This window comes from Melanotaenia boesemani, chromosome 9, assembly GCF_017639745.1.
Source record: "Melanotaenia boesemani isolate fMelBoe1 chromosome 9, fMelBoe1.pri, whole genome shotgun sequence".
NCBI classification, from domain to species: Eukaryota; Metazoa; Chordata; class Actinopteri; order Atheriniformes; family Melanotaeniidae; genus Melanotaenia; species Melanotaenia boesemani.
The window spans coordinates 13348477-13373116 of record NC_055690.1 but is presented as its reverse complement, the minus strand read 5'-3'; the positions used below and the strand labels follow the sequence as shown (position 1 = coordinate 13373116).

The following is a 24640-nucleotide window of genomic DNA, read 5'->3' as shown; positions in this document are numbered from 1 at the left end:
GATGTGTGAGTAACCTGGAAGCCCGTGGTATAAGGGGATTGGGATTTAAGATGTGCCTAATAATGTGTAACATGCCCACTTTAAGGAGAATCATTAATTTTTTCATTATTTCATGCACAGTCTGAAGTTGCTGGATTATCTTGGAAAAGGTTTTAAAATATGTTTGTTCATGGTGAACTCCTTAAACTTTTACATGAATCTTCTCAAACTCCTCTTTCACCCTCCAGCCAAAAAAGTATTAGTCTTTTGTTACTTAACTTGGATGTTTGACCTTTACCATACAGGGGGATGTATGTTCAGAAGCAGACAGAAGACATCTGCTTTCAAATTGGTCTGTTTAAGGGGGAAAGTTTCTTTGTGTTCTCTTTAAGACATGTACTTACAAGTAAGACTTTATGACACCACAACCAGTTTAACAACCACACAAGGTCTAATATGGATCATACAGAGGTAACAATTTAAGTGTTATTTTCTTATATATATATATATATATATGAAAAGATATTTATTATTTTAAGTGACTGCATTTTTTATTTATTTATTTATACAATTTTTAGATTTCATAAGATATATGTAACATGTTTCACAACCATGTTTTTTATTTTGCTTGAGCTCATCACATATTTTATCCTATATTCTCACTTTAACAAAATATTCATCTCCAGGCCACAGCTTTTTATAGACTTCACCACTGCATTACATGGAAATGTCTAAATATCTAGTTACATTTTATATAAGTGTTCCTGTAGTTAAGCATGTCATATTCAGTTTCTCTGAAAACTCTGTTTTAACAGTATAAATATACTTCTATGAGCCTGAAATGTGCTTGAAAACATGACTAATAGGACCTCTGCAGTCCATGTGGCTGGTGAAGAAATGATAGATCAAACATAGCTTTGATGAATTTTGTTTGTCTTTATAAATCAAATTTCTACTGCTCATATGTGCACCTTCCTTTTCATCCAGAGAAAACAACTTACATAGAATTAATAAACGTGACTTGTGTAAGGATATAAAATGAATTATTCTATTCTACATGTAGCTGGCTGCCAAAATATATATTTTTCACATTTTTATGGGTCGGTGTCTCTGTGTTGAGGAAACAGACAGGGCTCTAAGATGTTGGCCACCGCTGTCTGGATAGGAAAAAGGAAAGGAAATAGTAGGGTAGAGCTCTGGACCACAAAAGCACAGGGAATCCCATCTACGTGGCTCATGATTTCCAGAAAATGATTGAGGAGAGGAGGGAGGTGTACAGTAGCTGGCCAACAGCTTATACTGATCGAAGAGGAAAAGAGTAAACTTTTGTTTTCCACTCCTGTGACCAGCAGCACAAACAAAACTTTTATGTGTGTCCTTCTATATAATAAACAATGATTACCTTGTGAATCAAGTCATGCATTAACTTGAAATTGAGTCTTTGGGTTGGAGCCTACCTTATTACAACAAATCTTTTTTTCCATATCCATAATTACATTATAGGCTTTCTTTTGGTTTCCAAAACCAAGATAAGATAACCCTGGTGTCACCACTCAGCTAGTCTTAGCCTAAATAAACTTACACCAAAACCACAATAGATATTATCATTACTCTTCATATTCATCCGTAGTTTGTTGTTGGGGGAAACAAAAGGAAGAAATGAGAATTACTTTATTTATCCCAAAGGGAAATTTAAGAAAGTCAACAGTTTGATATGTACGCTCACAGCATGCTTTGTTTTTCCAGCTGTGACAAGGTGATCTTAATTAATTAATCCCAATCCAAAAAATTATTCTGTTTCTCTTAAGGGATTATGTGAAAATGAGGCTCTTTATATTACTGGGCTGAAATATAAAACTTGAATCTACAAACTGGACATCCTATTTGTCCCACCCATCTCACTCCTGAACAGATGTTAAGTTTCTGAATGTTGAATTTATAATTGTGCTGTGGTTATAAAATCAGGATTTATCAGAGCAAAGTAGCAGTCTGGACTGCCTTGTGCTACTTGACATGTAGGCAGCTTTCATTAACAATTTCTGACATATTTAATTGTTTAAAAAACAAAAAAAAGACAATACTTGAATGAAATTTGCTTTATAGGAAATTGGCAAGAAGTAATAATAAAAAAAAAAAAACAGAAAAGAAGAAAGCTTACGGACTGAAACAAGCAAGACAACTGGTGACAAAACAGGGACTGTCATGTAAACTTGACTAAAACACAATGAACTAAATTAGGAAACAAGTTAACACAGAGGACTCAAAGACAACATAAAAGTAAACTACAACAGAAAGCAAACGAGAGCTGTAACACAACCCATAGACCATGTGTCATGTGTGAATTATCACTTCGAGCTTTTCAGTCATGGCGATGGCAATAAACAGGTCAGACCTAGTGATATGTTTATGGAAATTTTAAAGTTTAAAATGTAGCAATCAAAACAAGCAACGTGGTGGCTTCATCTGGCTTCAGATCAGCTGTTCAGGAGATCCTGTAATTACTTAAATGAATAACTGTGCAAACTTTCCTTCTTCATGCTTTTATCCAACATAAGCTGTACCAACAGGTTGTGTTTTGTGTTGTTTATCCCAGAGGGAAACTCAAATGTTGTAATAAAAGGAACCAATGATAATAATTAATGAACAATTATCAAATCTGGAGAGTGATGGCTGCTGGCAGAAATGATCTCTTGAACCTTTCTGAACTTGAAGTTTCTCACTGAAAACACCGTTGTTTCTTCACTTGGTTGCGTAGAGCAGTGGTTCCCAAACTTTTTTGAGCCACAATCCCAGCCCCCCTTCAAGCATACAGTGAAGATTTCTTTAACAGATATTGACTGTTTTGTCATGTTTTTTTTTTTCTTTTCCAGATTGTGCATGCATTGTACCTCTTTAATATTAGTAGGGTTATTAAAGAGTTAAAATCCTCCTTATGTCATGCAAGCCAGGGCTTATGATATTTCACAGTATTTAGGTTGGCCCACAAAATGAAATGTGTTGAACTTTATATTGCTTCAAACAAGAAAGATATGAATATTGATGTCCTCAGGTCCATGTCTGCTGTCAGATTATAAATCAAATCAAGTTGTCAGGTCAAGTGCACTGCCAAATGTTATACATTGGTTTCCTAATGCTTTAAAGAGAGAGAGAGAGAAAAAAAACCCAGAATGTTCTGATCCCAGAAATAGAGGTTGGAGTTCTTACTCTCAAAAAAACTTCATGCATTTTGCGTAGAAATTGAGCCTCCACCTGTGTTTGTTGGAGACACTCTCTGGGAAGTTGCTGTATGCTGTTGATTGCTCCCATACTTTGACCTTGCCATGGAATTTGGGAAGGCAACGAGACTGCAGCTGCTGGTGGTAAAACTGTCCATGATGTTTTGGTTTTTTTTCACACAGAGATATTAAGTGTTTTAGACAATGTATTAATGTCAGACTCACTATGATATCTATAAAGGACATTTTATGACAGATTAATCTCTAGCTGGAAAGTACAGTTTAGGAGAAAGGTGATGTAGGAAAAAAAAATGACCTGTGAAAAAATTGAGTTTTTTTTTTTTAAAAAAACATTAGTTTCAATGAAGAAGATCTGTCCACAAAGTAATATTTAATACTGCATATTCAGTGATGCAATTTAATTTGCAGGTTATAAAATTTGCAGGTTTAATTAACTAATGATACCAATACGAACTTAGAAATGATATCACCAACAGTGTTCTGAACTAGTGCACCTTGGCTTTTGTTTTAAAAAATAGAAAATTTGTATAAATTTACAATGAATCACAAATGTTAAGTTACAATTAGTATGAAAGTGTGTACCACAAGTGTCTGTAAAATACATGCAGCATAAAATTCAAATATCACTGTGAAAAACACTTTTTTTTTTTTTTTTTTTTTTGGATAGTCATTCAATGCAAGAATTTCCACAACTTGGCAGCTTCCAACTGACATGACAATATTTCCACAAATTCCTGTGCACATACATTCATATGTGTCATTCTAACATGATTTAGATAGACCTTTAATCCAGCACCAGAAAAGAATCCAGGAATAGCTTGTTCTTCAAATATTACTAAATGAGTTATAGGCTCCATGTGGCAGTAGTCCAATAAATTCCCCCATTTGTTAAATATTCTAGGTCCCACTGAACATTTGAAGGTAATTGGGTTAACCAACCATAAGTAGTCAATTCTGTGTACTGGTGTTGTGCCATATTCATCTGTCAGGTGGATGTGCCTGGAAGGGAACTTGTCTTATTTTTTCTTTTTTTTTCTTTTTTAGATTTAAGATAATATTTAATCCACAACTGGATTTTTTTTTATAGCTTTTTATACACAAGAGCCAAAACACTGTAATTGGTACACATGCTGAAATTAATTAAAAACATAACAGAATACAATTTTATTTCTCAAATATTGAGTATAGCACATAATTATGTGTTAAATGACAGCATATGGGTTTGGATCCTGCATGTTTGGGACTTCAGGATCCAACAATCAGGTCATTTCAGAACGTTTTTTTAAATGGTGTAAAATGTCATGGAAATTAGAGTAACTGTGTTTTCAGTTCCTTAAAATGAGCAATTTGCATTAAAAAGCTTTCAGTTTGTAATAATCTCTGACATTTCAAATTAAAAAAAGGAGGACAATATGTAGAAAGAGGCAATATAAAAAAGTAATATTGGTTTATAAAAAGGCAATGAGCATTAAACCTTCATTTACTAAAGTAATGTTTTTTTATATCAGAAAATGAATGAAGAACAGCATTATTTATTATAATCCATTCATTTTTTCAGTTGTGTTTCTCAAACCTGAAAATTTATAGTCAATGACACAGTTTGACTTTGTTTTTGACCTCCAAAAATCTTAAGTATTTCTTTTTTTTTATTTTAATGACTTTAATCTATTTGGCAAGTATTCACCAAATCTTAGGAGCAACCTCCTGAAGTAAAGATTGAACTTCCTGAATGTTGACAATGTACCAAAACAGCAAATGTGATGGAAGGACAGGAAGAATGTGTTTGGAGCTTCAGATAGTGTTGATCACTTTTTCAGTACAAGCAACATAATGTCACACTGGGTCACTGTTTTTTCTTTGATTTGCATAAATATGACCTTGACCTAAATCAGACTTGCATCAAGGATCTTTTCTGAAATGTTGGTGAGTTTCCTTACATGCTATCAGTTCAGATCTTTCTGCAACCCCATCTATTAAGTTGCCACAGCAACCATTAAATTTGAACTTTATTCATCGTAAACCATTCCACTTGATTACCTAAATTCTGACTGATATATCAATGTGTTGTAGTGTCCATGTCCAGCTGGTGAAGGGAAGTAGAGCACTAACCAAATTATTAGGACTTGCAAGTAAGAAATACTAAATATATATAAAAAATAGATTTTATTTTTATTATTATTTCATCCACAAGGTGAAATATAAATGTTTAGGCAAGAAATATTCGATAAATGATCTGATCTGAGCATAGAAAAGATTATTTCTTGGGCTCCAAGTCTGTCCCTCTGGCAGACTGTCAGGATGAGCAGTATGTAACTTCTGAGATTGCTTGTTTTTGTAACCAAAAATGGAAAAATTAAGATTTTTAGGATTTGAGACTGGACACAGGGACAAACCTCAGCTTTAGAAGCCTCAGAAGTGGGTTTTTTAAAGTTAAAGACTTTGATTCCTGTGACTTATTTGTAACTTTCACTTCACGGCTTGGATCACATTAATTCTATAGTAAGTTTAAGTCAGCCTATAAATGCTGAGGAATAATTTTGCTGCCATACAAGGAAAAAAAACATGTCTCTAACATGGACCTCTCAGTCTGCTTTGGAACATAATGTTCAGTTGCACTTCCCGTCTTACGTGGTAAGTTCAGATTTTATTTTATCCTCATTTTATCGTTACTTGTACACATGATGGCACCTCAGTGGAAACTCATGAGTTACTGAGCATGAGGCCACAGTGCCAGAAATATGTCAGTACTTTGTTGCTTTCAAATGATGAGTCATATGCAGCTGCATCCAAAGCAATCACTACAACTCACATTTATTGGACCAGGGTGTGCTTCTGGTATGCGTAGATGGTTAATGTGGGCCATTTAAAAACTAAAGTCTTGCCTCAGTTCCTTCATTTTTAGGTCACATCAAGAACACCTGTATCTAAAGGCAATGGATTTTTTTACATTAAAAAAATAATAATAATTCCTGCATTCATACATACATCAATCTATATTTTTTATCACTAATTGGGTGATATCTCAGCCTCCAGCTACATACTCCAATTTTGTAGGGTGTAAGAGGGTGGACACCAATGCGTTCCCAAGCCAGGAAGAGTTATAATTTCTACAGCAAGCTACAAGTCTGGCCTGAGGACTCTTCTGCGTAAAACATGCCCAAAACACCTCTCTCTGGGACGCATCCATCAATAACATCAACTAACTCTATTGTGATTGCCTTTGTAATTAAAAAAAGGGGGGTGAAAAATCCTTGGAAGCCCATGGAAGAAACTCTTTCTTGTAACTTGTAATTGGGATCTGATTATTCTGGTTACTTCCATTGTTCATGAATAAAAGTTGGAACATAGATATGTAAATTAACGGCTTCACATTTTGGTTCAATTCTGTTTTCACAGCAACAGATGGCGTCACTGCAAGTCCAGCTGCAATCTGCCTGTCAATCGCCCACTCTTTCCGAAATCCACTGGGGAACAAGACCCTGAGACACTTAAGCTCTTCCACATGAGGCTACAACCCATTTCTAACTACCAGAATGGACCTTTCTTTTTTCTTGACTTGGAGGTGCTAATTCTTATTTTGGTTGTTTCCCACACTGCAAACCACCACAGTGCTTTGTAAAGCTCTATGCTTTATAAAACCACTGGTGCTTTAGAAAATGGAAATATCACTCATTATGCAACTAGGTGCAGAAAGTCTCAAGTACAGTAGCCTGACCCTATTCTTCCTGTTCGTGGAAAGCTGACACCCTTACATATGTAAATGCAAACAGGAGATCTTCTGAGTTGTGTAGTGGACTCTTAATTACATAATTTACCGTGCAATAATATAGACTGGTGTTTCATGTTATAGCAAGTTGTTCACTGTTGCCCGGTAACCCCAAGACAGTATCTGGGGTTTCCTGTGGTCTGTCTCCACGGGCGCCTCCATATTGTTTCCAGAAAAGTCTGTTCTTCTGTTTTGAATAAAACGACATGAGTTGTGTAGTTGAAGTGAGAAACTGGCTCTTCGCTTTCTTTCTACAATTTCCACACTGGTGACCCTAACGTGGACGTTTTCCACAAACTCCCCGATCGACGATGACTACGAACGCGGTGCCTCTGAAGCTGCCAGAATTCTGGGAGTCGTCTGCCTCGGTGTGGTTTGCCCAGGCTGAAGCACAGTTCGCCTTACGTGACATTACTGTGGGCGCCACCAAGTACTACTACGTTGTTGCGGGACTCAGCAGTGCTACAGCCACGAGATTGGTCAGTCTTTTAAAGAACCCACCGGCGGACAATAAGTATGCTGCAATCAAAGCTCACCTGCTCAAGACTTTTGAACTCTCCGATGCCGAGCGGGCCAGTCATCTATTCTCGTTGCAAGGTCTGGGTGACAGTAAACCCTCCGAGCTCATGGACAGGATGTTGGATCTCTTGGGGAACCATGCACCCGATTTCCTCTTTGTCCAACTCTTTCTGAGACAGCTGCCTTCCCCGGTACGAGCCGCTTTTGCTAACACCAGCATCATGGACTGCCGTACCCTGGATGAGGAAGCCGATCGATTTTTTCTGGTAAACCGACACCACAGACCGGCTCCTTCTGCACTCTCCACCTTCGCAGCTGCGGCACCGGTCACGGATTTTTCTGCTGCTGCAACGGTCTCCGGCGACATGGCGCTCACTGCAGCGACAGTGCCCCCCCGCCACCACTCCAGACAGAGTTGGTGTTATTATCATGCACGTTTTGGATCCAAGGCCAAGCGCTGCCATGCTCCCTGCGGCTACACGGGGATGGAAAATGCCAGAGCCGGCGCTCAACAGTAGCCATGAGTGCCGGTTCCATTGACAGGCTGCTGTTCATACATGACGTCATCTCAGGACGCCGCTTTCTGTGCGACACCAGCGCGCAGAGAAGCGTCCTGCCCGCATCAAGACTGGACATTCTAGCAGGGGGACAACCCCCCCCCCCCCCCCCCCCCCCCCCCCCCTACAGGCCGCTAACAGTACTCCCATACAAACTTTTGGTACCCGTAAGGTAGAACTGTGTTTTGGCAGACAACGATTCCACTGGGACTTCATTACTGCCAAGGTGGCAGTCCCCATCTTGGGCGCAGACTTTCTGTGTGAGTATGGCCTGCTGGTAGATGTCAAGAACCGTCGTTTGGTTCACGCCACCACCTTCTCTTCTTTTGACTGTGTCCTGAGTGCTGTAGACTTTCAGGGGTGCTCCCACAGGCTGATGTGGAGTGGAGCATTACATTGGCACCACCGGCCCACCAGTCCATGCCCATGCGAGGCGCCTGGACCCAGCTAAGCTAGCCATCGCCAAAGCTGAATTTGGCAGCATGGAGCGCCTTGGTATTATCCGCCGCTCAAACAGCTCTTGGTCTTCACCTCTCCACATAGTTCCTAAGCCCGGTGGTGGGTGGCGCCCATGCGGTGATTACCGCCGGTTGAATGAGGCTACAACACCGGACCGCTACCTGGTGCCTCACATCCAAGACATTTCGTCGCACCTGGCTGGTAAAGTAATTTTTTCCAAGGTGGACCTCGTCCGTGGTTATCACCAGGTCCCAGTACACCCTTCAGATGCACCCAAAACAGCCGTGATTACCCCTTTGGATGAATGCCATTTGGCCTTAAAAATGTGGCCCAGTAGTTCCAACATCTTATGGACTTTGTTCTGTGTGACCTGCCCTTTCTTTTCATGTACCTGGACAACATTTTGGTGGCCAGTACATCAGTTGCCGAACACCTGTCACACCTGCAAACCCTCTTTGACCGTCTCAACCAGCACGGACTGATTGTCAATCCAGCCAAAGTTTGGGTTAACTACCATTGACTTCTTAGGTGATCAGATCACCAAGGATGGGGCTGTCCCACTCCCATCTAAGGTACAAGCGGTGCTGGATTTCCCACGCCCGGCTATGGTGCGGCCCCTTCAGGAGTTCCTGGGTATGGTGAACTTTTATCACCATTTTATTCCCAAAGCTGCAGCTCTCATGCGACCATTACATGCGGTTTTGAAGGGCAGGTCCCCCAAGCAGTTGGTGGACTGGACCACTGAGAGGATGGCTGCTTTCACTGATGCCAAAACCGCTTTGGCCAATGCTACGATGCTCGCTCACCCATCACCCGAGGCCCCAATCGCAATCACTACGGATGCCTCGGACTATGGAGTGGGTGCTGTACATGAGCAGTGGGTGGCCGGCGCTTGACAGCCCCTTTCCTTCTTCAGCCGGCAGCTCCGCCCCAATGAACGCAAATACAGCACTTTTGACTGGGAGTTGCTTGCACTGCACCTCGCTGTCCGACATTTCCGTTCGTTGCTGGAGGGCCGGCGGTTTACTGCTTTTGTCGACCACAAACCTCTCACATTTGCTATGGCTAAGGCGTCTGAACCTTGGTCTGCCTGACAGCAACTATCCTACCATCTCAGAATTCACCACGGACATACAACATGTTTCAGGCAAGACCAACGTTGTCGCAGACTACCTCTCCCGCGCTTTGGCTGGGGCTGTCCACCTGGGGCTCGATTATGCCCGCATGGCAGCCGATCAAACCCCCCGATGGTCCAGTCGCTCAGGACCGAGGCTACTAGCCTTCAGCTGAAGGATGTCCCCTTTGGTGAGGGCAGCTTCACGCTGTTGTGCGATGTTTCCACTGGTGGTCCAAGGCCCACTGTACCGACCACCTGGAGACGGTGTGTTTGATGCGGTACAAGGTCTTTCTCACCCTGGTAGGAAACCCAGCGTTTGGTAGCGTCCAAGTTTGTCTGGCGTGGTCTAAAGAGGGACGTGCAGGACTGGGCGGATACCTGCGTGGGCTGTCAGTGTTCCAAGGTTCACCGCCACACTGCAGCTCCCCTGGCGTTTTTCTTGGTGCCGGAAAGGAGATTCGACCATGTGAATGTGGACCTGGTTGGCCCCCTTCCCCCCTCTCTTGGTTTCGCTTACCTCCTTACCATGGTGGATAGGACGACATGCTGGCCTGAGGTTGCTCCGCTAACATCGGCTACGGCTGTGGAGATGGCAAGGGCATTCATTGGTGTTTGGGTGGCCCGCTTTGGCACCCCATCTGATCTCTCCTCGGATCGGGGCTCACAGTTCACCTCGGAGCTCTGGAACACGGTGGCAAACGGCTTAGGGGTGAAGCTCCACCGTACCACGGCCTATCACCCACAAGTTAATGGTTTGTGTGAACGTTTCCATCGTTGCATGAAGGCCTTTCTCAGGGGCCAGCCTCAGGGACAGCAACTGGGTTGATAAGCTCCCATGGGTCATGTTGGGCCTCAGGACTGCCCCTAAAGAGGACCTCCAGGCTTCGTCTGCGGAGCTGGTGTACGGCCAGCCTCTGAGGGTCCCTGGGGATTTTTTTCCTGACGTTATGACCCCGTGGTCTGCGATCCACCAACGCACGGTCCTCGCGGATAAAGCGCAGCTATTTGCTCCTGTTCCAACCTCCCAGCATGGCCTGCCGCAGTCCTACATTTCCCCTCGTCTACAGTCAGCAGATTTCGTCTTCATTCGCTATGATGCTCATCGCGGGCCACTGCAGCGTCCTTATGACGGCCCTTTCCGGGTATTAGAGGCGGGGGATAAATACTTCGTGGTGGACATGGGCGGTAAGGCAGAGCGCATTTCAGTGGACCGCCTCAAGCCGGCTCACCTGGATTTGAACGGACCTGTCGGGCTTGCCGACCTCCGCGACGGGGGCGTCCTCCGACCGGTCCTGTGTCCCCATGTGACCCCTTGCGGGTTTCCCTGTCCCATACCTGCTCGCCATCTGTTGTTACCTCGGGACCTTTTCCTGCAGAGGTCCCCGTCCCCACTATTGTTCAGCGGAGTCGTTCTGGTCGTGTGATCCGGCCGCCACCTTGTTGATTTTTCTTTCTTTTTCATGGTGGTTCCTGTTTTGTGTCTGTCACGGTGAATTCTGGAGGGACGTGTGTAGTGGACTCTTAATTACATAATTCACCGTGCAATAATATAAACTGGTGTTTCATGTTATAGCAAGTTGTTCACTGTTGCCCGGTAACCCCAAGACAGTATCTGGGGTTTCCTGTGGTCTGTCTCCAAGGGCGTCTCCATATTGTTTCCAAAAAAGTCTGTTCTTCTGTTTTGAACAAAACGACACGAGTTGTGTAGTTGAAGTGAGAAATTGGCTAAAAAAAAGATTAAATATATTGGGTTCTATCTGCAGTTAAATAAAAGAGTAAAGAATTATAAGCATCACTTGTTTGAAATTCATTTCTATATATTTTCAAACTTTTTATGATTTGAAGTTGTTGGCCAAGTTTTGCAGACTATTGACAGGATTTAAAATTGAGTGACCTCTATACTGTATTTTTTATGCAGCCACACAGCAATGTAAGCAGGCTACATTTGCAGGCTACAGGAATCAATGTTTCAATCATATGTGCTAAGTGACTTCAGTGGAATGCTGTAAAGCAAGTAGCTTTTGGCAGCACATATGAAACAGATGTAAACCTAAATGACCTAAATGTCTGTACATAAGAGCTCACTATGATATGATGTTCCAATGATAAACACATCTGCTAACAAACAACCAGAAGTGCTTTCATTATTATTTTCTGACATCTACAAGTTTAATTACTCATGCCAAACTAAAAATTTAAGATGCATTATGATGCAAGTTTTATTTATTTACTTTTATTGTTCTCAAGAAAAGTTCTTCATTTCATCCCAGCTTTATTAATGGTTTCATCTGTCTTTTTCTGATGTTTTCTAAAGGGTACAGCCAATTTCCCTCTTAACATACAGATGAATGACTGGATCACTGAACAGTATGATTTAGAAATTTTGGACAATTATTTAAGGACTTTAAACTTAGAATATGTTGTGACATGAGATATGTGATGTTGTTTTACAAAGGAAAAATGAACTTAAGAACTTTGCAATGGCATTAGAATAACTATTCATTTTGATATTTTAATCTGAACTAAAGCACTTTATTGGAGAATGTCTGAAAAACAGGAGAATGCCAGAATTTGGTTACAACATACCAAATAACATAAGCAGAAAACACATTTGACATGGCATCTTATACAACTTCGAACCAGAGAAATAAAAAAATGTAAAGTGAGAAAATACTCCATTTCTTTTCAATCCTTGAGATTTAGAACTCTTCCCCAATAGCTCCTGAAATCTCATTCACCTCTAGCAAAGCCATAGAGAAGAACTGAACTTAAATGTTTTATGACTAGTCTAAAGGCTTGATAAATTTTCCTGCCTGTTTTTAAATTCATGCAAAAATTTCCATCTGAACTGTAAATATATATTGAATGAAAAAGTCAATATATATACATTTAAAGCACCATTTTGTTTACAAAACAGCTTTTTTGTCAGTTATAATTTTGACATTTTATTTTAAAACTGACACTGTAGGTGTATCCTCAGTATTACAACACTTGTTTCACTCTCAGAGTTTGAAGTCTGTCTCTGCCTTTACAAGGGCGATAGTCTCATCCATCCATGTTTAGTCTCTTCCCCTCCGCCTGTTGCCAGCTGCCGAAAGAAATATGACAATGAACACATGTCATTCACACGGATCTGATTGTTGTCTAAATGTGAGATATGTACTGTGTCAAAGCTTGGTGTCTATGCTCTGATCTCATCTTTCTCCATATGGAAACACCAAGCTCAGCACAGCAGGGAGTGGGAGTGATGATTATAACGTCCCCTACAGGGGAGTGTGTTGACTCCTAGCCTCATGAAAACGTTATATGAACTGCAGCTGCAGAAGCACAGCAAATGTCAGCATAGCATTCAGGTGAGCATTGTAGCAGCAAGCATGACAGTGAAGCGCCCGCAACTGACATCAAGGAAGCAGTGGACTTTTTGGGAAATTTGCTCATGTATTCTTTGATGAGAATTAGATGAGAAGACTGGTATTGCCACAATGGATGGAAAATGTGAAAATATACATCTAGTAATAGTCTGGCTTAACAAGATGAAAACCATATATTTTCTCATCTGACTCTCCGTAAGAAAATGGGCAGTTTGAGCCACTTTTTCAAAATGCCAAACTGTTCCTTTAATTACACCCACCATGATTGATTGGGTGTATTACACATATGATGCAGCGTATGCTATATAAAATGCAGTAAGAAATTTTAATTGAAAGCCAAAATCAGCTCACAGATTGCGTTGATTTTTTACATTGCAGGATTTTTATTTAGGGTGGCTAATATTCTTTTTTTTTACCTATAACTTTCCTGGGGGGAGCTCTTCCTTCTATAAAGGCAAGCAAATTTGCATCACATATCATTCATGGATTTCTTTTCTCAGTTGATGGGATGTACAAAAAAATAAAACTCACTTTGGATCAATTTAGTAAGTCGCTCAGAGTCAAGACTGGCATCCCCTTCAATGGTGGTAATTTTTGAAAGGTCAACTCCTGCTGGAAAAAGAAAATTTCCCTTAAGAGAATCTGCACTATCCACAAGATCACATTTATTATAGTTAATATGTCACACTCTTCTGTGATCTTCTTGTCTGAACATGCACATGGCAATGTCACTATCTCATTTTATAAACAGAGATTTAAAAAAAGAGCAATCAATCAAACAGTGAAACACCTTTGAACATTTTCTCACACAAGCTAGTAAAATCAACTCTTATGCTTGAAATGACAACTTCACTTACCTTGGAGAAATGTTTTTAAATTCACTTACCTTCCAAGTCGATGTTTGTGGTGCCAGTGCTGACTGAGTACTGGGGGCCTGGAAACAAAAGATTTTATGAGCTCTTGAGAGAATTAGTCATGAAAAGCTTCTGACAGGTTAACTGAAGATAAACAATATTTCTACCTGAGACAACCCTGGTAACTTTGGTGATGGTGGGTTCACCTTCAATGACCCTAGTAACCTTGGTAATGGTGGGCTCGCCCTCAATGACCCTGGTAACCTTGGTAATGGTGGGCTCGCCCTCAATGACCCTGGTAACCTTGGTGATAGTAGGCTGCCCCTCAATGACTCTTGTCACTTTGGTTACATCAGGAGCTGTAAAAAGCAGTAAGAGAACATTTCATAACAGTGAATTATCCACAGAAGTGAGATTAAGAAAACTGTTTCACACGGGGTTCATAATATGAATAAGTAAATAGTGTACTACTCATACATTTCATTCACATGAAAAAAAAATGGAAAGATATCAAAGGGAGTGAACATAGTTTTTATTAGACAGTAGAGTGGAAAATCACACAGGAACCATTACCTTCCTCAACAACACGTGTGATGATCCTCTCTAAAAACAATAAGGCATGCAAAACCATTAATGACAGTGAATGATGCCAATGAGGAAATCAAAAACATACAAATATAATAATAGCATAATAATTTCACTACTTACTCATAAATGTTAGGGGTATTTCTTGATATCTAAACCCTGAAATGAACTGTAAAAATGGTTTAAAAAAAACTGTTACAGAAGTGCATTGTATGTGCATTTCTTTTTTGGTCTTTTAGTAATTAATAATTTTGTAAATGCGAGTAATTTAGAAAAATATAATAAACAAAACAGTAAGGACATAAGGTATTCAAGAAGGTACTTGTTGCATATATTCTGTTTTGGCAATCACAGAAGACTACACCTTGCTTATTCAGAAGCACAGGAGCTTTAATAACAACCAGTGATTATTAAAAGCACATTTTTCTATACCTTTACGCTTGAAGATATGGAAAGGCATGAAGACTGAATTTACCTACAAGGCAATCCTCACCTTAATTTGCATATAAGTAATGAGCCTCTGCAGTATCATGAGCAAATCCTGGCTTCCAACAGGGATATCTGGATGAGAGCACAGGGCGTTACGCACAATTAGATTTAAACTGTAATTATAAACGCAAGTGCATGTCTTGACAGATTTATTAATGGGCAAATATGAATAAATTTGTACCTGCAGGGTACAAAACTTGGTTGACAAAGTGAATGACGCCATTTGTGGCCATGATATCAGATTCTGGGAGTTGGACAGAATTCACTTTCACTGTGTTGTTTGCCTGAGGTAGACAGTTAACACAATTATAGACAGAAAATGAGGCGTGAGTGATGGGAATTAAAACTGAGCTGCAGTAAAATCATTAGCTTGTTGAGGTTTTGAACTCAGGAGATTTAATCTGATTAGCTGACTCACTATTTCACAATAATTAATGAAAGTTATTCAAAACACATTTTTAAAAACCGTGCTACTTAAAGATGAGAAAAGTTGTAATGTCTGAATATATCTAGGTAAAACTTTCTGAATTAAATACTTACAAAAATCATTTTTAGGTTGCTGCCCTGGAGCGATTTGAGAAGGTTTGTCACCCCACCCTCCAAACCACCACCAATGAAAACACCATTACTGAAGTGATACAAAAGAATGGTTCTGAGAGCATTTATGTTCCCTGGATTAAAAAAAAGAAAACATATAATCTGTTAATTTATTTTTCAACAATAAATAATTGTGCTTAAAACATTAAAATATAATAACAGTGAAGCAGACAAACCCTTCAACAAGTTCACATCTCTCTGACTTAAACCAGCAAAGGCCTTATCGCTTGGGGCAAACAGAGTGAAATCTCCCTCCTGTTTGAGCAGGTCAGTCAGACCAGCAGTTTCCATAAGAGACAAAAAGATCCTGCAGCACAGAGAAGAAACAAGTAATTTAGCTGCTATAAAACCCACTGAGAACAAGTTATTTCTGCTGACAGCACTTTCTCATTCCCATATGTGCCATATGGATTTAATGAGAAGATACAGGAAGATGTGGTTTGATAATTATGCTACTCTTCAAGACCAAACTCCATATTTTATTAACATAGTCCAGTGCTTACTTGAAACCTCCATTTTCTGTCAGAATCTGAAACATAGTTTTTTCTGCAGGTTTCAACATAGTCCTCATGAGATGAAGGGCCCCATTGCTCCCTTCTTTACTGCCTCTTATCAGACAGGAATTCTCAATGCACACAGCCTGCAGATAAAATGCACAAGTTAAGAAATAGGATCAATGCAATGTCTTAAATATTTTGTAACTGATGAGTAAATGACAGGGTTGTTGCACATAAATTGGGTTTAATCGCATAATTTTGGGTACAAATTTGCAGAAGATGACACACCGTGCGGTAAATGAAGACTCGAAGAATTTTCCCTCCAATGGTCTCCAGCCGCTGGCCATTGTAAAGTTGTCCCAGGCCAATCTTATTCTTTAAGATGTGGTTCTCCAGGATAACCTTGAGGAATCTTTGATCCATGCTCATCACCTCATCTTTAAAGGAAAGGAAAGGAAATTGATGACATATATTTCCAGCTAATGTTTTGGCATTTTTATTATTTTGGCAACAATAACTCATAAGTAGCAGCTGCGATATTATGAACAAAGCTTTCTCTGTTCTTGGTGTGTTGACACTTCTATAGTAATTGTTTTACACCCAGACTCACATTACAAGAATACGCAACTTCTTGTGTTCTTAAGAGCCGCTGCATGTGGCTGTAAACTGGTTTTCATGAACGTATCAGTTGTGTATAAAAATGAATATATTATATCTCTTACTATGATTTCTTTTTTACAAAACTATCCAAGTAGATTTTTAATTTTATTTTATTTATTGCCTTAATATTCAGCATATGTACTGTATGTGAAACAGTACAAAAATACAGGGATGTATGAATCAATATCCAAGCTGAATTAAAAATATTTCCTTTTTCTCTAGACTGCAACTATATGAGAACAAGTCAGCATTCATATTCAGCCACCTGCTGAGCGGAAAACAGATGGTATTCATCATATAATGAGCTGTTTGAGACTCACCAGTGAAGGCAGCGTTGAGAGGGGCCAGCAAAGTGTACTCAGCCTCTTCCCTCATGGCAGCAGAAAGGCCCAGCTCGGACACCATGTCACCAAAAGTTGACTGGGAACTTCCCAACAATTCCATTACCAGCTTAGCTTAAAGGAGGACAGGCATTCCAGATACCGTTAAAATTCGACTAACAGAAAAATACATTAAAGTTTTCAGTAATAAGTGATCTTTGCTGAATTAAAGAAAGAAGAGGAAATGGGAGTCTAACCTGAGTCTGGCATGAGTACTTGATCAATAAGGTGGATGACACCATTGGTGGTGACAATGTCCTTTTTGAGCACCATTTTAATCCCGTTAACTGTTAAACTATCTCCATCACAGCCGATTTCAATGTTGTTTCCCTCCAGAGTCTCATAAGAACTTCCAGCCATGATGGCCTCAGAGCACTGGACTGATTCCAGGAGGTGGAAACTCAGAAGGGCTGAAACCAGATGACATTTTAAATTATCATTGTTAAGTTGTATAGTTAGATATTTATTTGATGCATTGACATTTTTATGTACGTCCCATGTTATATTGCAGCTGAAGAAATAATTGCCAGGAAACCTGCAGACCCCTTGGATCCCTGAGGTCCTTGTGTGAAAAGACTTGAGATGTTGTGTTTAACTTTGTTTAAAGTGGTTCTAATCTCACAGGGCAAGCAAAGAAATGTTGAGATGTTGGCAGTTTTCTTAGCTTGTTCAAAGAGGCAGCTGTTTCTTGCCTTGTAGTGCACATATGAAATAATATCTGATGCTATAAATGTTTATTTATTTTTCAAGGTACACTTTAACTACTTATTTTAAGGCTTTAAGCTTCTGCTTATTAACATGTCATCTGTGCTTTTAACAATGTCCAAAAAGGCAAACCAAACCTGAACATATAATGTGTTGAATTTGTGGTACAGCATTAGCATTTAAAGCTAAATGTGGGTTTCTATTGTAATGTCACACGTTTAAACAAACTAAAAGTGTAAAAAATGGAAAATCCAGTTGTTTCATCATTCAATGGAAAAGTGGATTTGTCACAATTAATTAAAATGTTATGTAAACTTTTGAAGAATAGATGGATTTACCTTTGAGGACCTCCTTGTCGGCCTGAAACCTTTCTAACATATCACCACCAAGCTTATCAAAGGCATCATTGGTGGGGGCAAAGAGAGTGTAATGTCCTGGCTGACCCAGTTTCTCCAACAGTCCAGCTGTTTGAGCCATGTCCTAAAAGATGTTTTCACCAGCTGGGTTATGTTAAGTGAACCTCAACACAAATAAAACAAAGTACAAACATTTGTCTACACTAGTACATACTTACACTGAGAGTTGTCAAGTCATCATTAACCTCAATGTATTCCTGGATGTTGTTTCCAATGGCGCTGATGACACGGTCAATGACATGTACAACTCCGTTGGTGGCAATCTGGTTGCCATAGATAATCCTAGCACAGTTCACAGTCACCACCTGCACGTAACATACACTTAAATGCTGCACCACCCACAAGCTTTTTTTCCTTTAGTACAACTGCAAGGGGACAGCTGTTGTAACACTAAATGGCAATACTCACCCCATTGGAATAATGGTTAATATGTAGACCAAGATCATTGTACATAGAAGTGACTGTCATTCCATTCCTTAAATCTTTGGTCAAGAGGCGTTTGTTGGCCATGTGATAATGCAGGGCATTGTACAGTTCAATGTTGACATTGCTGACCAGTGCATTCCTCACCGTCTGTTAGATAATGAAAATAAAATGTTAAAATGACGCAAACAGAAAAGTCAGAGATTTTTTTTTTTGGTTGTTTGTTTTGTCTTGACTCACCTCATCCAACATGTCCCATGCTTCATTGCTGGGAGCAAAGAAAGTAAAGGATCCTGATCCCTCAATCTCAGGCCTTAGTTTAGAAATGTCAGAATATTTTTGGGTTGACGTAGCCTTCACTATACCCAAACTGCCATAAACATGGTCGATTGGGGCAACTAGAAAACAAGTAAGTGTTATTAGACACAAGCTTGTCTTCAAGTCATTGTTTTAAAAAAATCAAGATAATGTGTCAGCTATTCGGATAGTATGCTATGGCATCGTTCCCTACTTTATTTGCTCTGTTTAAAAAAATACCACACAGCTGGTCTACATATGTAGGGTTTGGCCTCATCTAACCTTCATGCACCCAATACACTGTGGCAGAGACTGTACCTGCAGGACAACCACGCATTCCCTCCAGTTTGATGTAACCTGGGCAGCACTCATACAGCACAGTCCTGCAGTCAACACATAAAAGTCACAAATTGAGTGTTGCACATGCTATTAAAGAAATTATTATTGTTTTATTTATTTAAATTTTTTTTATGGCTGCTACACTGTTAGCCAAGTAATACTTCCTTGGTGTGCAAATTTATTTATTTTTTTCCCAGCTGTTACTCATTATTTACAGGATTTTCTCAGCAAACCATGTGGTCCAGCAGTCTGAGCCAAAACCTAATTGAAGTGGTGCCTTGAGGATTGTGCTACTATTTCAGTAGTCAAACTTTTAGATCTCTCTTTGTTTAAGCCAATCAGTTAGTTTGAATTCTTGTTTACATTTAACAAACTTGAGGAAAAAGTAAGACTTAGAAATGATATTTAGATTTTTGGGGCTTTTTGTTTTTATTTAGCCAACACAACAAACTTTTTTACCTTTTTCTTTTTTCAACAGACTTTTAAAGAAACAGATAATGTTGGGCAAATTATGATTAAATTACATTTTTTTTCTTTTTCTTTTTTGAAAAACGTGCAGTAACCAGTGCTTTATCCTTGTTTTGCCTGACAACATGGCCTGAGGAGAATTGTAAAATTAAAGTGCAGCTGTGAGATGTAAAAATATAACTTGCATCAGCTCGCTTAGTCGTGCTGAAACTACAATACTTTAGCTATGGGAAAACTAGACATGGGGAGATGTACATTTCACCCTAAATAACTAGCAGGTATTCAACTATAAAAACCCACAAGACCTACAGAACAGCCCAGATGTAGCTGTTATGGGTAAATAATACCATATGTTCCTCAGAGCTGGCCACAGGGAGTTCATTTGGATAGATTACTTAGTTTTTATTGTTAGAGAAGTTGCTCCTTCTCCAGTTTTCAGCTCGACATAATTAAAGTTAAAAAAAAAAGACATCATGTGTCTTTTTGTTCTATAAATGAACTTACATTGTGATAAAAAGAAGTAATACATTGTACGTGCAACACTTGTTGGTTTGTGAAACACTGGTTGCCATGGTGCAAATGGTGCAAAAGCTAAGGAGTTCTTTACTGTCAGTTTTGTGCAAGATGTGAATACCAGGAAATCCTCCATGTGTGTTATTTTGTGGAATGTCTATGATTGAAATTGCATGCAAGTAATTATGCAGACAGAAAATATCAAGCAGATTCACCATAAACATAAAATATTATGTTAACAGCCAAACACCATTAGATTACTTTACAATGAGTCAAGACTTCACAAGCAAAGTTAGAGGCCCATTATTCTGTGTCTCATCCATTGCTGATGTTTCTGACAAGGTATAGACTGCTGGTTCTGGGTAAAGGCTAACTGCATGTCTACAACAGCTGTATTTGAATCAAGGTTGAATGGCGTTGCAAGGACTGGAATGAGATCACACAAGGCCTACTGGGGCAGAGTCAGCAAAACCCTTGTTATATTGCTTTCCCACACTGAAGGATTGTCTTTGGCCATGGAAATGGAAACTTCTGACAGTCAGCATCTTTATAAAAGTTTGGTTCCACCACAAAATTTGATAACATTTTATAAAGTATGTTGTATGTAATGTATGTGGTTTTATTCTAATACAACACATTACTAACAGTCAGTCTGGAAGTGTGGTAGAACAACATTTTCTTGGAGACATACCCATTTTAAAAACCAGAAATGTTCACTTGGTAGGTTTGGCTGGCTGCATGAAGTTAGACTTAGTTTATTTTGGAACATCAGGAAAAAAAAATCCTCATTTTGAGCCATACACTGAATAATCTAGGTCAACCAAACAGTTTGAGGTGGTAAAATGGAAGCAATGGAATTTTATTTTCATTTGTTGACTTTTGGTAAGAATTTGTTTTTACAAAAGTAGGATTAAAAAAGACAACCCTCTTAGGAAGGCCTAATATTATCAATTGACAGGTTTAGTGGGCAGAATGTAATAATTATGAATAACTAAGCCTATTTAGAGGGCTATGCATGACTGATAGTGCAGTCTAGCACTCAGGGCTTCACTGTACTGTATGCATATGTGAGGGAGAAAAAGAGTAAGTTACTCAAAAGTAGGCATGGCTTAGAGCCATCTTTAAACTTAAAACTGCTGAGCCAGCTGGAACAATAACAGAAAAAAGAGGTTTTAATGATTGAGCTGAATGTGTTTCCGTTCATGAATACAGTCAACATTTTGCCGCCACATCATATCCTGGAATCAGTGGTTCACCGCTGTGGCATTCAATGATGACCAGTCTTCAAACGCTATGAAAATCCTTTTGCAATTTATGGGATCAAATAGGATTGTCTTCAATACAAAGAGTTAAAGGCTGGGTCTATAAATGTGTTTCTCATTTTATGCTGTAGTGTAATTCAAAGTAAGATAACAGATGTCTATCTGTGTGGAAACATCCAAGTTTCCATGAAAACATTTAAGACAAAGTAGACAAAGAAGCAGACAGAAACTGAGGAAACATTTTCAGACGTTCACAAAAGTGAACCTTGGGTTAGACTTCCTTTTCTTTCTGTCTTTTTTTTTTTTTTTACTGTGCTCTGAATTTGCATGTAATGTCTTTAAGCCAAGTTATCTGATGAGACAAAACAACACTTACGCTTTTCTTCCACAGATGGTCCCTTGATACCAATTACGACAAGTGCTGAAGTACTTCTTGGTTCCCATGACTTGCTGGAGCGCACAGACATTGGGTCTGATGAGATTTGTTGGATGACAAGGGACAACCATTATTCAGCAGGTATAAAATTGGCAGAAATGACATAACTTACATGTAAATGATTATGTCAGAAACAGCCCTGCTGGGTAAGACTTCAGACTGTCAAGTTTGAATAATTATCTGGCAACTATTCTTGTTGCTTCTGAAATCTGGCAGTCAGTTATGAATAATGATCTCTATGCCTGCTGTGCATGAAATGAGTCAATTCTGAGTTATGATTTTGTGAATATTATCTCACTGGTTTATTCCTATTCAAAATATACATTATTTATTTGAAACAGAGGTTACATAGCAAGATAGCAGATTTTCTGCAGAAATAACAAAAACACAAGTGTGCAGAAATGATGGTGAGAACTGATGCTCATTGAGCTCAAGATTCAAGCATGTACAATAAAACAGTATGGCACAAAAAATAAAATACAAAACAAACAAAAACAAAATCTAAAGTAATCATGCATATTGATGGGCTTACCCTTCTTTTTTTGCTCTGATGCGACTGTGGGAAACAATTTTGTCATAAGCTGAGGAGTCAGCATAGTCAAATGTAGAGAGCACAAAGAGTGCAAAGGCAGCTACAAAAAGGAGCTTCATACTTGTTTCCAGCTAGCCCTTCCAGTCCCAGAGTAGTGGGAGCAGACTCACAGCCAGAGTTTATATACCACAAGTCTCACCCTCCACGCTAGGAGGATGGCAAAATTTCTTACTTGCAAGGACCACCCAGAACCTTTGAAATTGCATATTTGTCTTGAATACTGCGCTATATCACCCTTTATGTAATTAAATGCTAACTATGAATTAAATAATGCTTGACAATTTATGCATTTCTGCAAAAACAGAAAGATTTAACATTCTGACTCACCTATTTCTACCATTTGAAGGATAGCCAGCACATTAAATATGTTTTGGGTCAACTTGCAAAGTGTGTTGATATGTTCAGACTTTATAACACATTCATGTACATGATTTTAAATGCCTTCTAAAAGCATTGATAAAGCTAACTTAAATTTGAAAGAAAGAAAGAAAGAAAGAAAGAAAGAAAGAAAGAAAGAAAGAAAGAAAGAAAGAAAGAAAGAAAGAAAGAAAGAAAGAAAGAAAGAAAGAAAGAAAGAACATAACATAACATAACATAACATTTGTTTACTTCTTTTAAAATGCAGTTTGCGCCATCTAGTGGCAAAACAGAGTATAAGCAGGGAGGATCACTGGCGTTAACACATGGATGATGTTATATAATTATTGTTAAATTGGACACAGAATAAGTGATGTAGTAAATAATAAAGAAATACAGCCAGTAACAAAGAAAATCCAAAATAATCTTCCAAGTTTTGAAAATCTGTAAGCATTTTCTGTTCTAAACTAGAAAACATACATCTGTGTCTCTGTTAGATGATCAACACCTCTCAGACCAGCTTCACCACATTTTCAAATGGTCATTAAGTGGGGTCATATTAACTTTTAAAATGCACAACCCAAAGGTCTTCAGTATAGTCATCACGTAAGAGCATTGATACAGAAAGTAAAAGGATCAACACATTTGCATGTTTGTGTAATTGACAGTATCCTGATTGTCTTGCCAGATGTATTATAGCACATAAACAAACTGTCTCAGATATATGCATCTGTGTGTAAGTATGTGTATGTGGTGTAAGGAAATAACGAATGGCAACTTTTAAAAAAATATGAGGACATGTATCAAACATATGTAAGTGGCTAACATAATTTATTTGAGTTCTTTAACATTACAGCTCCTTTGTTCTAAAAAGTAAAACAACTCATTCCATTGCTTGTTTTTGCCCTTAGATAAGTCATATAGTCTACTAGTTGTTAGTCACAGCACACCCAAGTGGCACCAGTTACATTATACAGTTTGCCATATGTTGTTACAGCCAGATGTTCCCAATGTGGCACAAAAATACAGAACCCAGGGTCCATGCGGTACCAATATGGGACTGGAAACTATTTCTGCAAATGTATTGTACTGTCCAAAAATAATGGTATACTTGAGTTAATTTAGGTAATAATAAATGCAGCTTCGCTTCTGCACTTTAGACACAGAATCACACACATTGACACACTGACACAAACATTGTATATGTCACAAAGGGTAAGTCCTAGTTCCCAGTAAGGAATTTTGTAAGCTGTATATAAGAAAGTACTCTTCAAAATATTACTAATGTGCAGTAATATAGTATATGAAATCCTGTACCTCTTGATTACAGGTTAAGTGCAACATGTTCTACCTAAATATAGCGTTTATCTTATTTTCTCACTGCTTCAGAAGTTATCTATAAGCCACTGAACAGTGATGCAGTTGTTTACATATCCTTATAGTTAATTGCGCACACATCAGTGGAGGGTGCTTGAAGCCAGTTAGTTGGAGTACCTTTGGCTGTTTTATTTTCTAACCACAAAAAGCAAAGTTAGCGTAACCTCACAAGGGAGGCAGGATAAAAATCATGCATCAAAGCAGCATTAATTATGTGTGCCTCAGAGCTTCCTAATGCTAATGAGCCACACAGTACGAGAAAAGGGTACATTTAAGCAGCACGTCTCATGCACTATGTTAGCAGATCAGTGGTAAACCATATACATAATTCTTTTCTCTAGTAAAGACAGGAGAGATTTCATAATTGAAGTGAAGTTAAAGTCACTGTG

The 24640-nt window shown here is 39.0% G+C and overlaps 1 protein-coding gene and 1 pseudogene across 4 annotated transcripts; one reads left to right on the top strand and one right to left on the bottom strand.

Annotated features, from left to right (window-relative positions):
- Positions 1 to 7292: 7292 nt before the first annotated feature.
- On the top strand, positions 7293 to 11057 carry LOC121646123 (annotated as a pseudogene).
- Positions 11058 to 12125: 1068 nt separating this feature from the next.
- Positions 12126 to 23008, bottom strand: postnb (periostin, osteoblast specific factor b). Of its 4 annotated transcripts, none has more exons than XM_041993853.1 (22): positions 22458 to 23007; positions 21866 to 21961; positions 19226 to 19290; positions 18851 to 19008; positions 18596 to 18760; positions 18346 to 18492; positions 18110 to 18251; positions 17264 to 17476; positions 17007 to 17141; positions 16315 to 16463; positions 16033 to 16169; positions 15706 to 15836; positions 15473 to 15603; positions 15114 to 15216; positions 14937 to 15004; positions 14567 to 14612; positions 14432 to 14461; positions 14026 to 14217; positions 13891 to 13938; positions 13536 to 13616; positions 13421 to 13450; positions 12126 to 12721 (listed from the first exon to the last, which is right to left on the bottom strand). In XM_041993853.1, the coding sequence occupies exons 1-22, from the start codon at positions 22574 to 22576 to the stop codon at positions 12693 to 12695; spliced, it is 2415 nt and encodes an 804-aa protein (XP_041849787.1). In that variant the 5' UTR covers positions 22577 to 23007; the 3' UTR covers positions 12126 to 12692. The 4 variants fall into 4 exon arrangements, with proteins under 4 accessions (XP_041849787.1, XP_041849788.1, XP_041849789.1 ...); XM_041993854.1 differs by having other exon boundaries at positions 13536 to 13613; positions 22458 to 23006; XM_041993855.1 differs by lacking the exon at positions 13421 to 13450 and having other exon boundaries at positions 22458 to 23008.
- Positions 23009 to 24640: the final 1632 nt, after the last annotated feature.

Excerpts from the sequence above, each read along its gene's own strand:
- postnb (XM_041993853.1), bottom strand. The coding sequence starts at position 22,576 with ATGAAGCTCCTTTTTGTAGCTGCCTTTGCACTCTTTGTGCTCTCTACA. Across the intron at positions 17,142-17,263 it reads AGTACTCATGCCAGACTCAG|CTAAGCTGGTAATGGAATTG; the intron begins GTTAGACTCCCA and ends TCCTCCTTTAAG. Across the intron at positions 15,005-15,113 it reads CCAAGTTTTGTACCCTGCAG|ATATCCCTGTTGGAAGCCAG; the intron begins GTACAAATTTAT and ends GCTCTCATCCAG.